The 15,822-nt window shown below is 41.2% G+C and overlaps 1 protein-coding gene across 3 annotated transcripts in view; it reads left to right on the plus strand.

Moving 5' to 3' along the window:
- Window positions 1–6,545: 6,545 nt before the first annotated feature.
- The window catches only part of LOC147902501 (DNA-directed RNA polymerase IV subunit 1-like), a 179,946-nt gene continuing 170,669 nt past the window's right edge, over window positions 6,546–15,822 (plus strand). For 2 of the 3 annotated variants that reach the window (XM_087373540.1, XM_087373542.1), the window contains exons 1-5: window positions 6,546–6,892; window positions 7,462–7,567; window positions 10,582–10,738; window positions 10,845–10,963; window positions 11,350–11,547. In XM_087373540.1, coding sequence (XP_087229666.1) covers window positions 7,481–7,567; window positions 10,582–10,738; window positions 10,845–10,963; window positions 11,350–11,547 — 561 coding nt within the window. In that variant the 5' untranslated portion in view covers window positions 6,546–6,892; window positions 7,462–7,480. Of the gene's footprint in view, window positions 6,893–7,281; window positions 7,355–7,461; window positions 7,568–10,581; window positions 10,739–10,844; window positions 10,964–11,349; window positions 11,548–15,822 lie in introns of those variants that run through there. The other variant, XM_087373541.1, reaches the window with a different exon arrangement.

Here is a 15,822-nt window from a genome sequence, read left to right on the forward strand (position 1 = left end):
CTCACAAAATAATTTATTGTGTTCACTTTGCTTTTGGGATGTAGCAAAAGCAAAGGTGCCCTTGTTAAATAAGAAAGACTTAAGAATGTCACATAGCAAATCTTGCACGAGCAAACCAAACAAGATAGAGGCGAGACTTGTTTCCATTTGAACTTTGTTTGCACAAATTCAAGAGATTTTGTATCAAGGTCAATATGGACTGCATGGAAGTGTTGTAAATGTGTTCGTAGATGTTGATAGATCCCAACGTGTCTTACCAAGGTTTTTGAGTCAAAATGACACAGTAGCAGTTGCAATAAAATGCAAGCTATCATATAAACATAGTACGAGTAGTGTTGTTCAGCCAACTTTGACTATGATTGCCTTAATGGAGTTGTTAGACACTCCTCTATATCAACAATACAGCGTGAAGGTGAACCCTCTTTGGGAGAATCACATAAAAAACATTCAACAACAAGAAGTAGAACAAACGATTGTGGAAAACTCTGTAGAACACGAGGCCAAGGAATATGCAACAGATACTTTTGTTCATGGAATTTATGCAAGCCATCAAGGTGTAGACTTTGAGGATCAAACTATTGTTGTTGCTCCCTCTGAAGGATTTTTTCCACTTAGTATTTTTAAAGACAAATTTTGTGAAGAACTAGCATACCCCAAATTGTTTTTTGGCCAGCAACAAAACTACAACATCTCTGCTTCCTGGAAACTAACAAATGTCAATCGACACTTTGCATTCACAATAGACAATCTATTCTTCAAAACAATGAAAATCTTGGTGCATCAAGTACTTTCATAATCTTGGGTTCGAATGCAAAAAGCACAAACCAAGGGGAAAACATTGCAACTGAGGGATGCTATTTTGGATACAAACATTGAGAAGCTACTTCAATCAAACATTAGATTCCATGACTTTAGACACCTTAGAAGTTCCATTGACTACAAGTCCCACTTGAAAAAGAACCTCTTTGTAATGTTGAGACAACTAGGGCCTCCATGCTTCTTCATAACACTATCTGCACAACATAAAAACTATGGCAACCACTATTGGATTGTCTCAAAAAACTAAATCCCTACCAAGCAAATGAAGATTCTGGATGAAAAATCAAGGGTAAAACTAAAATGGGTACTTTGGTGCCATAGCCTAGACGAGAAACTTGACTAGAGAATGCTGAACATGTCTTTGTTCTTATAGTTGGCAACTTGTTTCCTTTTTTCTCATCGACAGCTCCTTTTGGCAGCTGTTTGTATGGTTCTCAAGCATTAATAGAATTTTGCTCTTTTTGAAAAAAAAAGAGGCCTTTTTGTTTTATATTTCAAAAAAGAAGATAAAAAGGGAGTCCAAATAGACCTAAAGCTTACGGAAGGTGATAGATCTCTTGTCTCCAGAGTTGATTTGTAATTTCTATGCTTTGCAAAAACTACATTGCTTTTACAACTACTATATATTTGAATGTACATCTTTTCCTTTTAATGGTAAATTGGGAAATCTGAACAATTACACACTCATTCAATTCTGCCAATTATTTTATCATTGTTTTAAAAAGTTCAACAATATAAAAAGTATATTTGATTGAACAATGATATGCTTTCAAAGGAAAATGTGAAATGTTTTTTTTCCATAATTGTGTAATCATAGTACATTGTAATGGTGATGACATAAAAGTTAAGGTACCTTACTTGCTTTCACGTTTTACTTGCATCAAGCAAACATTTGATTTGCAAGGAAGAAAATGATGAGGTTAACTCTCACAATGGTCCTAATGACTCAAAGAATTTGCAACCATCACCCCATAATTTTCCATCCATAGCCAAAGTAATCATTCCCATCAAAGGAAAACTTTGGGGGGGGGGGGGGTAACTCTTTAGTCTCACTTACCATAACTCAACTACCAGATTGCACTCCTTAAAGATTTGTTTTTGAGGGAAAGTTGCTTTGCAAGTATGGCACTTACAAAGTGTCAAATCCAAAGTATCCTACATTCTTGAAAGGTTTTGCTCTCACACAATCACATTACTCATTCCTTCCACTTACCTTCACCAATTTGTCAATTTATTACAAATCGGGGAGTTCTATGGAATTGAGGGAGCAAGCGTTGTGTTGAGAGGACCAACCAAAGGTGGAACTTCTAGATTCTCCCTTCTTGTTGATGCAACTACATGTATCATTAGGGAAGAACCTTTTGAAAGAAACCTTCTTTTGTTGCTCGATCATTCCCTTTGCACCTACATCTCTTGGGTTGCTAAGATGATAAACTTTGGGAAGCTAAATATTTCAAATGTCATGGGAACTGTTGCAATTATCATCATCAAAGTGGCAAATGAAGAAGGGATGGCTGACCAAATCATTGTAGCGGATGGACCACGGGATGAGGATAGAGCTACAGTGAGTTGACTTCCTTATTCTTTTTAAGTTTAAGAGAATTGATAGCAATTTGCTCATGTTTTTCTTGTTTTGTTGTGTAGCTATCATTCGTTAATGAAACGAAACCCACATTGACTCAACTTGTGCAAGAATCTAAGTAGAAAAATTCAAATTTGTGATTCAAAAAAATCGAGAAAATCACTCGAATGATTCGAATGGAAGAAAAAATCGATTAAAAAAATGGTAACACATCACGTTTTTTATATAAATCGCCACATCATCACCACATATTTGTACGAATAAATATTCGTACGATTAAACTTGTATTAGGACGAATACGTTCTTTCAATTTTGCATATAATCTCATTGTTTGCCAATTTTTCTTATCTTACGCTTGGTTCCTCAGCCGAGCATAAGAGATCTAAAAAGGAAAAGAAGGAGAACGGTCCTCAAGGTTGTAAAAGCAATCTAGAAGGTCCGAAATAAGATAGATTTTTGTTAGGGAGCTTTAGGATCTCATTCTGAGTTCCTGAGATCTCTTGTTTGGATTTTAGTTTTGGTCTTTTCTTTTGTTTATTGGAGTTCTAGGTTCTCTTTATTGATGTGCTGGCCTTCAATGCATCAATGGACACAAAAACCCTCAGCACCTTACATGCATAAATCTTGTCCCTTTCTAAGGGAGCGACAAGAATATTGCACATGTTGACTGTTCCTTTTGTGCCTATGCCCAGAGTTACACTAGGCGTGAATCAGATGTCTCGTCCTTGAAGCAATATGGGCCGTATGGGTCTTGGCACTTCTACATGATCACACAAGCCATGTGCTGTGCATGGTGCTTGTGTAGGCGAGAATGAAGGAGATGGGAATGTATCTGCTTGTGTAGATAGATTGTGCATTTGTGGTGTAGACGAAAATATGGGAGATGAAAACTGGTCTGTGCGTGTGATAGGAGGCACAAAAGATGTGAAATGTGATTGTGCATGTGGTGGGAGATGTGAAAAAGGAGGAGGAACTTCTAGGTATGAAAGATCTTGGAAAAAAGGGATACGGGGTTCGACATGTTGTGGTGGATGCACTGGTGCATACGTGTGGCGTGGTTGCAGTGGTGCTTGCAGCTACATTGGGTGGAATGCGACATATGACTAGGGACGTGGGTGCATTGGTGCTTGCAGTTGTGGTGGATGTAATGCAGCATCTGACTAGGGTCGTGGGTGCATTGATGCTTGTGGTTGCGGCTGTGCTTGGGGGCGTGGGTGCATTGATGGAAGGGAGGTCGAGGCAGCTCCGTTGCCTTTGTAACCTTGCCACGCATTCTTGATGTACGTGAACTTGGCATCTACAGCAGGACCCTCCCACTTTGTGTCACATGAGTTTATGTCTCGATCTATTTGATCGAGGCATTGTCGGCCCTCCATCGCTAAGTGGTACAAATACTGGTCTATAGACTCTATTGTGAAAACATCTGGAAATCAATCACGCAAGTCCTCCCTCCACGCTTTGCCATTGTCCTTACCAAATTTTGTACACCACTTTCACCATTTTGGAAAGCTGTCTCAATGATGTCCTGATCGACATTAATTAAGAAGTGTACATTCTTGTTTTTCAGCACCTTCCTCTGAGACTTTGTGAGATCACATGTGTGAGCCATCTCATATGCAATGAGCTGCAACACATAATTCAATAAAGAATTCAGTGCCAGGTGCAATAAGAAAATCAATGCAAGTAGTCTAAGAAATTACTTAGGTATGACCTCTCAACTCAAGCTCAAGCCTCAAATCATATAACATACTATAGAAAATCAAAACACAAAAAATGACCTAGGTATAACCTAATCGTGGACTTCACCATCTAACACTAGGCTTTAACTACAACACACAACTATCAAGGGACAGTTGAGTGCCAAACTAAGTGTCTAAAAGCACATCGCATGATTTCTAACTTAGGCTGCAACACACAACTATCTAGGGACAGTTGAGTGCCAGACTAAGTGTCTAAGACAACGTCGCATGATATCTAACTTAGACTCCAACACACAACTATCAAGGGACAGTTGAGTGCCAGACTAAGTACTTGAAAACATCTCTAAACTAAGACTGTAACACACAACTCTCAAGGGAGAGATGAGTGCCAGAATAAGCATCACTAAGCTTGGACTGTAACACACAACTCTCTTAAGAGAGATGAGTGCTAGCCCAAGAGTTCCTACAAACAAACATTTTTATACAAACTGAGACTGCAACACATAACTCTCTTAAGAGAGATGAGTGCCAGTCTCATGTAAAAGATAATTATTTATATTATAATTAAAATTACAACGCACGACAAAAATAGACTGCAACACACAACTCTCGCAAAAGAGATGAGTGCCAGCCTATCTACACACTTAAATACAATACAAAATAAATATTAAACAATTTAAAAAGACTGCAACACACAACTCTCCTAAGAGAGATGAGTGCCAATCTTAAACAAAACAAGAGAGAGAGAAACATTGATTACTAACGAAAGACTATAACAAAAGTAAGGTGCAGTAAGGTACCTATGACGAGAGCTGGTAGGTATGGAAGTAAGCAAGAGGTAGCAGGTAGGCAACCAAGAGGTGGCAGGCAGGCAAGCAGGTGGCTCAAGAATATAGCTGGATGTATTCGTATGAATACCAAAAATAATAATTGTTTCAAATTCATACTACATTTATTCATACGAATAAATTAGGAAAAATCGTTGGATTCGTTTTAATTTGAGAAAATCGTGATTTTTTGCTTTTTTTCGAATCCAAAAAAATTTCAAGCGAATTAATGCAACTTAGGCAAGAATTTAATGAGACGAGGGTGTAATTATGTGTGGAACTCTTATTCATACTAGTTACTATGTTGCACATGAGAGGTTATGGTGGATTTAAAGCTAACATATTATGGGTTCTCTCGAAGAAGCTTCTTCACTGATATACAAACTAACAATCTAGTTAAATTGCATTCAAAATGTATTTTGGTCAAGCAATGGGTCTCAAATACCCACACAAATGAAAAACAAAACCAACCATGTCTTTACAGTATAGCTAGAAAAAGAAAAAGAAATTGTATGCATGCAACTACAATCGTTTTGAGCTACATTCTTATTGTATTCCTTGCAACATCTCTCTTATTTTATTGCCTATTGTGAATCAAGCTGCAACGAAAGGAAACTATTCGAATGAGAACGAAGCTGAAGTAATGAAAGACAAGATCGAAACAAAGAAGAAGAGGAAAACCACATTTGCTTGCAAACCCTTTACGAATGCTCCACTGTCTGTATCCATATACTCAATGGAACCTTCCATTGTACCAATTCTCACGACGATCAGAGAAAGCAGAACAATATCTATTACTTCGCCCAACTAGCTTATATAGAAGATACAAAATTAATTTTGCCAAGCAAGGAACTTGTGATATGAATGGAAGGAAAATGTTTGCATGAACATTGTCATTGGATTTAATCGCAGAAAGATGAAACGTCGAATGGGTTTGAAGAATTGCCACAGAAATAGCTTCTTCCATTAAAGGATGGGAATTAAAACATCCTATCATTCAATGGAGGAACACCAAAGACAAAGCGGGCAGCTGTCTCCATCAAAAGAACGGCGAACAATGGCGGAAGAAATCGCACAAAGCAGAAGAAAAGATCAAGCATGCACATCCCATGCAAAGCCGTTTTAATGAAGCGAGTAAAGCCATGCAAATACATCTTAATGGACCCAATAAACAAGCAACACGTGGCAGTCCAAAAAAGCAGACCACTACCGGTTCGACATATGTTCCAATCAAATTTTTAGCAACAAAATTTTACAAAATCACGATTTTTGGCTTTGCTGTCAAGCCATCGTGCTAAGGCTACAACCAGGGGCAGGCCAAAAAGGGTGGATAAAACGCCACGTGGGAAAGGCAATGCATGGGCCTTTCTGGCCGGGTGTGGTATGAATCGATCGCCAAAAACTTGCGGGTTTGCTCGTGTGGCATGATGGAGAGGATGGAAGGTGACGAGGAGAGTAGTGGATGATAGGATGGGGGGGGGGGGTGTGTAGTGTGAAAGGGGTACCTTGAAGGTAAACTTGAGCTCTCTCTCTCTCTCTCTCTACCAACACCACCCTGGTCACTCTCCTTCTCTTCGACTCTACCACCTTGTCCTCCTCCAAAATTTCCTTCTACTTCTCACTCACGATCTCCTCCTCCTGCTCTTCCTCTTCTTCCTCTTCCTCCTCCTTTTCCTCCTCTTCCTCCTCCACCCTTCAACCTCATCTGCTTCACTTTCACTCCTTCCCTCGTCTGCTGCTCCAGTTTCACATTTCTGTTCACCTCCGCACCTCATCCTCTTCCGCCATTTTTGCTGCTTCTCGCATCCTCCTTCATTCCCTCCTTCTCTTCGACACTCCAGAGCCTCGATTTCACACTCCCACGTCGTCTCGCCGGCTTCCTCAACGTTCGTCGCTTTTTTTGCATGTCCGACCTTTTGCTCTCCGTCGTACATTCACGGATCCTTGCACAACTTTTCCGACCAGTATGTTACTCCTCGACCTTGCATCCCGCTGTTTTCACGACTCGTCTCTCTTCTGCCGCCGCCTACGTACGGCCGCTTTGGTCCCTTAGCATTGTCCTTGTCATAACGTTTATCCTTGACGAACGACCTTCGCACTGTTTTCAAGCGCAGATGATTCGCTTGCAAAACCTGCAAGCTGCCATGCGACTTCTATCACGGCACTGAACTCCAGCCTCCTTCGGCTGCTGTCACACAAGGCTGCACGAAGACATTTGCTCCACGACCGCCTTCCACACTCAGCCCATCGCACCTACCTTTCCACTTGCATGCACCGCAGGTCATCCCTGCATGTCGGAGCTTCCACATCTTTCGACTAGAGTTGATCGCTTCTAAAACTATCCGCCTTCTGTATCACCGAGAAGGCTGATGTGAACTTTGTTTGAACATGGCCTTTTGTAGGCATAAAGCACTGAGAATCAGCATGTATGCTGTGTGCTGTCTACGAAATGCGGGTCTCATTTTCGTGCTGTTAATTGTGTCCAGCCGTTTAAGTTCAACTTATGTCTCGTTTCTCTATTACTTGAATGCAGGGAGGGCAGGTGGTAACTGATGGATCCCGTAGACACGGAGGCCTGTGAATTCCCTCAGGCCAGACTGATAAACATCGACTTTGGGTTGCTGACCTCAAAAGACATTGTAAGTTTTCTCATGGCCGCTGTATACCTTCATTCTTGAAAGTTTTTCAAACGAATAATAGGAATGCTTGATTGCCTTCCTCAACATTTGAAAGTAGGTTCAGCCTTTAGCGACCCTTACTCTAGGACTGGAAAGCCTGCCATAGTCCACAGTTTTATGCTGGATGCTTAGAGCAAGATCACCGTAAAGTCCTCGCATCAGCACATGGACCACGAGGCTGAACCGTAAAAAATAAAAATTATTAAACTTTCAAAATACTATTGAGCTACTTTTTATTTGAAATTTAAATGCCTTAAATTTTGTCTCTAGTGGAAGCTCACAATTTACTTAAGCTAAAAAAGTTGCAAAATTCTTCTTTTCAAGAGAAATTGCAAAAAAATTGTCCCTTGATGATTGGAAATGCAAGAAAAGCTGGCAAATGTGAAAACCCCTCTTTTGGGCATTCGAATCGGGTGATCACATTTTCGTATAAGAATCTTGTTGTGCTTCTGGCATCTGCCTTTCTGATTGCTTTAGCTTCAGCCCATTTTGTAAAGTAATCAGTGGCCACAATGATGTAGCGTGCCTGTGTTCCTTTTGCTGCTGGATGTATGGGACCCACATAGTCAATTCTCCATTTTTCAAATGGTTTTTGTGCAACAATTGGTGTTAGGGGATTGAAGTCTTTGTGTTGTGGTTTAATAGTCCATTGGCATACATCACAGCCTTTTACATATTCATAGGCATCTGTCCACAGTGTTGGCCACCAGTAGCCTGCGAGGAGAACTTTTCTTGCTGTGGCTTCCCCTTGGAAGTGTCCTCTTGCAATGCCTTCATGGACTTCACTAAGGATTGGCATGATCTCATGAGGCATTACACATCTTCTTAAGATCTGGTCCTTGCCCATCTTGTACAGTTGTCCTGCAATGAGTTGATAGGGTGCAGCCTTTAGAATCAATTTTCTGGCATCTACTGCTTTCATGTCAAGGGGTGGTCTTCCGGCCATCAAGTACCCAATGACATCTCTGCACCATTCTGGAACAGCATCTATTTGAAATAGTGTTGCATTTGGTAAGTCGTCTTCTACTCCAGTGGCTTCTTCTCCCGACTTGACTTGAGATATGTGATCGGCAATGTAGTGTTGGGTACCTTTGCGGACCACTATTTTGAAGTTGAATTCTTGAAGCAAGAGGAGCCATCTGGTTATTCTTCCTGTGGTACACGGACGGTTCACAAGATAAAGTAATGCTTGATGGTCAGTGTAGAAGAAAAAATCATTTACCAATAGATAGTGCTGAAATTTCTTTACACTATACACCATTGCTCGGGCTTCTCTTTCTGTGGTTGTATAGTTGATCTCTGCATCATTAAGTTGTCGACTAGCGAAGTAGAAGGGGTAGTCTTTCTTATGTTCACCAGGTTGACAAAGCTCACTTCCAATTGCATACTTAGATCCATCAGTATGAACATGAAAATCAATATCCCAATTGGGAGATATAAGGATGGGTGTTGTGATTAGGCGCCACTTTAAAAGCTCAAAGGCTTGGTCGCACTCTTCGGTCCATAAGAACTCCACTAATAATTTGTAAAGTGGTCTAGCTATCATGGCATACCGCAATATAAATCTTCTATAATAGCCGGCATGTCCCATAAAGACCTGTTCACCTTTGGAATTTGTAGGAGGAGGCAATTCCATGATGATTTTGATTTTGTCCATGTCAGTTGCAATCCTTCTTCCAGACATTTGAAGTGGTCCTGTTTGTTTGAATGGATGCACAAATCATCCAAGAACACTCCTTGCTCCACTTTAAAGTGAGCACAACTGAGCCTCACCATTCCTTTAAAAGGCAGGGTACGCAAATATTATGGCAAACACACTGACTTTTTTGACTACCTATTTGATTCTCTGGTACTGAGAAGGCCTTCTTAAAATTACCTACTATAACGATCTGCTTGGCCTAAAACAGTAAACAAATCAGCTAGATGGTGGCATTGAATGGAAATGGCACCAGATTTGGCGGATGAATGGAGTGGCTGCTGGATGACATAACAGCACAAAAGAATCTGTCTCAACTCTTAGGAAGTCTCTACATGGCTCAGAGGAGAGACCAGAGCAATGTCTGCAGCTTACTCTTATCCTATACATAATCACTTGATTTTGGTCACCTCTCAATGACCGATAACTGGCACTTGAATAAGTGCATGCAGTTCCACAGCTATAAACAGTTAGTTTCCATTTTGTGACACCATGTAGCTAACTGATATATATGAATGGCATCATTGACGCATTGAAGATCTAGCTATCCTCAACTAAGTACCCATGGTGATGGTGTGATGCTGACTCACATTATTCTGATTAGATATCTTTTGAATGCCAAATAGTGTCGTGCAAATATTGTTTTGCTTGATGAGAATTTTGGGATTTGGAATCTGTAGACATACATATATACATTGTTTATATCATCGTAAATCTAACATTCATGACTACCTCAATACTCATATCCACTTACATCTCACTTACATCAGCAAGGAAATGAGCACATATATACTGTAGACATACATATATACTTTTGTTTTAGATCACCGTAATTCTAACATTCATGACTACCTCGATACTCATATCCACTAATATCAGCAAGCCAATGCACATGACATTAGAGTGGCTGAACTATAATTGTGCAAATTCAATGTATTTTAGAGACTCATATGAGATTTACATTAAGTGCTTATGTGCACTAATGATTCTCTGTCAGGATGCCTGAATCCTTTTTTCGGCTTGTTTGAGCACATTTGTTGTGAATTAAGTGAGAGTACTGGGAAAAAGTGAAGAATCAGTATCTGCAGCAATCCAGGATGTGCCTGTTTTCTGAGAAAAGATTCAGATTATCTCCATAAACAGAATCCTCTAAGCAGAAAACAAAGCATACTCATGAAATGTCCAGTTTAGAAATATGAATCTTCATGAAAGATTGATAAAAGAAAAGTTGAACAAATGAATATTTCTTGCTATTTAGTACCGACCCCTAGTCTTGCAGACACAAATTTCCGTTTTTGATAAGAGGGGAGAGTCAGCAATAAGACAGAGCCAGCTTACAGACTGCAGGCTTGGCCTCCCAAATGGTGAAGATGAGTGCAAATCCTGTGGGGCAAAGGCAGTGCAGAATGGGGAAAAGGTGGTGCAGAATTGTGAAGGTATGCACACTTACGCTCTTCCCAAGTTTGGTATTTTCATTCTCTTCGTAAAACGGCCTAAACATTTGGGAGCTGACTGCTATAATTGGTCTTCTTCTGTTTGCAGGGCATTTCGGACATCTTCGACTACCCAGTCCTATCTATCATCCCAATTACATATCTGAACTTGTTGAGATATTGAACAAACTGTGTCTGAATTGTCTTTCTTTGAAGAAAAAATCCAGGGTAAACCCTTACCTTTTTAAATCTCTGGAATGTATGTTTGTGTCCAGTTCTTATACTACTGCATACTTTACCTTCCGCTTTTAATATCTATTGCATACCAAGCCTCATAGCGACCTTAGATGCCTCGATTTCTGGAATAAAGTATGAGCTACAAATAGAATGAGGTTGATGATGATTAAAATAAAAAATGAGGCCACAACTTTTATGAGATATGTGGCAAAGTGATGCGCATTAGGAGCCCTTCAGGCACTTTTCAGTCTCTTTTTCAGTATAGCAAAGGATTTGTCTCTGTAGGACTTCATTCAAGTGAACTATGTTTTTTTTCTTCCCTCATCTCTTGTGGAGAATTCAACCTTAATCTCCTTAACTTAAGATTTCTTTTGCAGAAAAAGAAAGCCAGTCATTTTGAGGCGTGTACTCCTGACCAAATGATTGATGGGGATACTTTTATGAGTGCTGATGATAAAAGCTTCGTCAGGAAACACAAAGATGTCCCCAATAATGTGGAAGCAAAAATGGTGTCAGCTTTAGTGACAAATGCTGCCCAGTCAAACTGTCCAGAAGTGCTGACAAAACCCAAGCAGGTAAAAGTACTTAACATCGTAATTTTTTCTGGCAGCTTATCTGTCATTAATTTCTGTCCATTTTTTATAAATGAGCTACAATGTGGAATTGGAGAAAGTGCACTAAAATTGTCGGCAAACATTGGATCTGTGCTGGAGAAATATAGTAATGTTGGACTGGCTTGCATGTTAGTCGGTAGCAAATAAAGGATAACAAAAAGGTACGGGGTCGAAAACAGTATAGCAGAAAAGGTACAGGATCCAAAACAATATATATCTCACCCAGAAACTACAGCATTTCTCTGCTGGTCAGGGCCTTGTGCAAATTGTGTAATTGAAAGCAAAGTCAAACTTGATTAAGTAATAAAAACAGGCCTTATCAGACAACGAGACATAGGAATGTCTGATCCGAGTGGGGCAAAAAAATTGTTTATAAAAGCCTAAGGAGTACTGAAATTGGGAAATTACTAGGTAGCTCCATGGGACAATCTTGAGGACATGCAAACCAAGACTTGGAAGGACCCCCATCTTGAAGGAGGTGATGCTGCAAAGTCAGTGGTACACAAGGTATGTGCTGTGTGTCTTCTAGATGAAGCAAAAGAGCCGCAAACCATGAGGGGGGTAGGTGACCAAAGGTGGTGGGGGTGTAGATGTAGTCGGAGGGTAATACATGGACTAGGGATCAAGAGCAAGGGAAGCAGGAGGCTCAAGGGGTGGTGTTTGGAATGATGGTGGCAGATGGAATGGGAGGAGAAGCAGGTGAGGCTTTAAGGGATTGGGTGCTGAGGCATAAGATTATGGTGTTCTATTGCAAGGAGCCTTCCTAACGTGGAGGTGGGACAAGATGCTCACGAGAAGTGTACATATGAGTGGGCTCATAGCGTAGGCCAATAGGAACAGAGGAATCAGCTCTGGCTTCTCCCTTGCTGAATGGCTTTGCAAGCCTACGTTTAGCCCCACGACATGGGTTCTAGTCATGTCAAAGTACAAGTAAATCTAGGTGAGCCACCCGCCACGAAATCAAGGATTCCACGGGCGATTGTAGGGTTCAAAGAGTTTGGTTTTTTGTTACTTTTGATGTTGGAGGCAATTGATATAAAATTCAAAGGTATTGTTACTCTATGTCTAGATGAACCTTCTCGATTTATTGTTAAAAGTGGAGGTTTGATACCTTGCTTTAGAACATGTGAAGGCTTGGTAGTGAGTGCCAATGTTGGATAGGGTATAGATCAATGCCGCTCCATGTGTAGATGGGTCTTGTTGTGGTGAAGTCGTACATGTGCAATAGGATCCATGGTTAACAGTCCTTGAGACATGGTGCCTATCTTTGTACGCTATTCCGACTTAACACCATTATGTAGGAGGGTGAAGAAAAACTTCTATTGGTGTGGATCTTGGAGATGGAGTTTGAGGAGGATGCGATTTGAAAATGGAGTAGACGGGCAAGGCTCATGAGAGACAATGTTACGCACAAGTTGAGGTAACATGACCTCGGAAGGATCAGTCGACATTTTCCTTTAAAGGATCAATGTTTGTATTATATTTCTTTGGGCTTCATGTAAATGATAAAAAAGGAATCAAGGTCAAGGTCCTAGGCATCAAAAAATCCGAGTGAGTTCCAGGTGGATCTAAGGCTAAAGGGACCTAAATGCATTAAATGTGCCTAGGGGCAAATGGTTTCAATGATATCCCAAGAGAGGGGTAAATGATGCATTAAGGAGGGACCCTAGAATGAAGACATGTGGCATACTAGATCCATCTAGATAATTTTGGGGCTTGGTGGAATTTTGTAAGCAGGAGCTTCACGTAATAGTTTTTGGAGAGCTTGCAACCACCGAGGTTGGCTGGGAGGACGATTAATGTGCCTATGCCTGTGATAGGAGAAAGAACAGAGGCGCAACAGATTTGCGCGTGTCATTTTGGTATCAGAGCTAGGCAGGCGATTGGGAAAAGGGGGAGGTGGACGACATTGTGTTATTTGTTCATGATATCTGGATTGTGTACAGTGGCAAGTTAATAATTTGGTTAGTACTGAAGGCTGTGGGGGGCGTTCGAACCGTGGGTCAATTGCTGTGCGAAGTCCGTGTGTTACAATAGTTACGTAGATCAGTCTTCTTCGTCATCGGATTGATCACACTGCCCGCAGAGCTAGGCTTTTGTTGGTTGCGCTTGATCGTGAGCTCGTGTGAAGGGGTAGATACTACAGTATGTTTGTGGTCACAAAGCAGGTCATAAATGCAGATTTGGAGTGGACTATAGGGACTAGTTGATCTCTTCATGCAGCAAGAATTATAACCAGGGAGCTCTCTATGCCTTCTAAGCTTTGTTGGAGTATTTGCTTGTTAATTTGCCTCCGTATTTGAGTTATTTCGGATTTACAGGAGTTTCCCTAGTATAGGGAAAAGTGGTTTTGGTTACAGGGTGATATATGCTTGGTTAGCTGTAAATTTGGAAGTTGGACTTTCGAATTGTAATTACAGTTTCAAGTGGTGTTTTATTATTTAAAAAAAAAAAAAAAAACACCCATTGATCTAAATGGAAGTAGAAGAAGAAGCTTCTAAGATGGATCCCGTAGAGTTGGGAGTCCGGCCGACCCCGCAGGTGTCGCGCCCAGCAGGTCATACACTATCTGGCAGAATTGCAATGTTAGAGGATGCCTTGCAACAGATTTTAGCGCAACAGTTACAAGCAAATGTAGGGCAATCTGAGCTCAGGAAAATGGTACATAGTATGTTTGCTAGATCATCTCGTGAGGAGAAATGTAAATCTCCAATGGAACTGGAGTCCAGTGTTTGTACGGTCGAGCCTAGGAGGGCTAAGGTGCCTAATATTGCCAATTATAGGCCAGAAAAGTATTCTGGTCGGATGTCTGACCGTAGTTCCGATATCATTGAGACTTGGTTACACAAATGGGACGAGGCCTTCACCATTTGTGAAATTAGGAATGATATGAAGAAAATCTGCGAGGCCGCCCATATGTTTAATGAGGTAGCGGATAGGTGGTGGATAAAACGGCAGAAAGATGGAGTGGCATCCACTACTTGGGAGGGGTTTAAAAAGAAATTTACCTAACGAAGCATCTCGAGCTTGGGATCAGTATCGAAACCTTCGTCAGAGAAATTTATCAGTGGCGGAATACGCTGATAAGTTTAGAGAAAGTGTAATGAAGGTTGATGAACCCCTACCTCAATCAATCCAAGTACTTTGGATTGAATGATTGGATAAAGATGGAAGTTCGGGCTAAGTATGCGAACATGCTAGATGAAGCAATTGCCATAGCCCTGAACTATGAGGATGCAAAAGGGAACAGACCAAGTGGGTTTGTGCAGGTTGGGACTCAGTATGGGTACCCGAAGAAAACTGGATTTAAGAAGAAGTAAATTAGCAAAGGGAGTGCCTCATAGCCTAGTGGTCAAGCCAAGCAGGCAAAACTAGTTGAGACTCCTAAAACAAGTACCACCATTGGAATGAAGAGAAAAGTAACACCAATGGCAGCCCGGGCTTGGTCGAAGTCTTCTTTGAACCCAGAGCAAAGAGAAAAAGCGAGGAGAGAAGGCTTATGTTTTGGATGCCTTCAACCTCATTAGTGAAAAGATTGTCGATCGTCGGATGGCTGAGATGGTGATCTCAGAATGCAACGTGGAAATGGAGGGAAGTCCCAGAGCAGAACAGATGCAGATTCAGCTAGCGGGATCAAAAGGTCAGTATCTGTTTTGTTATGTGTGTCTGTTGCTAAGTTAGTAACTAGTGCACTTGATAATATCCTGTTAAAGCCCGCAGCAATGGGATATACAACCTTTAATGATACGGAGTTAATTAAGATGAAAGGCTGTTAGATTAGATATCAATGCTCCACTCTCGTGTAACTACGCAGGAACCAGCTAACTCTACTTGTAAGCCCCCCCATATGAGGAGAAGGCATTTGAGTAGCTCGGTTATGTGGTAGGTCTTGGTTTGGACACCAGATGGGAGCCATGTGTGGCCTGATGGCTGGACGGCTTTAGATAGAGTTGGTACACTGTCAACTAGGCTACATGCAAGTGCGGGAAGGCATCCTATGACTGACCGCACTGAGGGTAGACGGAGCATTTCCCGGGGCAGCCCACTCTCGGGTTGCAAGGCCCATTTGGAGCCCTAGATGATCCCGGATGGTTGTGGACCGAACGGATACCGTAGGTTAGTTGCTCTATTTTGCGCCACAGTTCTATCGTGTGGTCGATGGCCTATTTCGGGACCGACCTCCAGTCGGCCGGTTTGGGTGGATTGAGTCGGTCTCCCAATTGGGTCTAACTGACT

The sequence above is a fragment of the Dipteris shenzhenensis genome, chromosome 4 (assembly GCF_047967505.1).
Source record: "Dipteris shenzhenensis isolate YYH24624 ecotype China chromosome 4, Dip_SZ_1.0, whole genome shotgun sequence".
Taxonomy (NCBI): Eukaryota; Viridiplantae; Streptophyta; class Polypodiopsida; order Gleicheniales; family Dipteridaceae; genus Dipteris; species Dipteris shenzhenensis.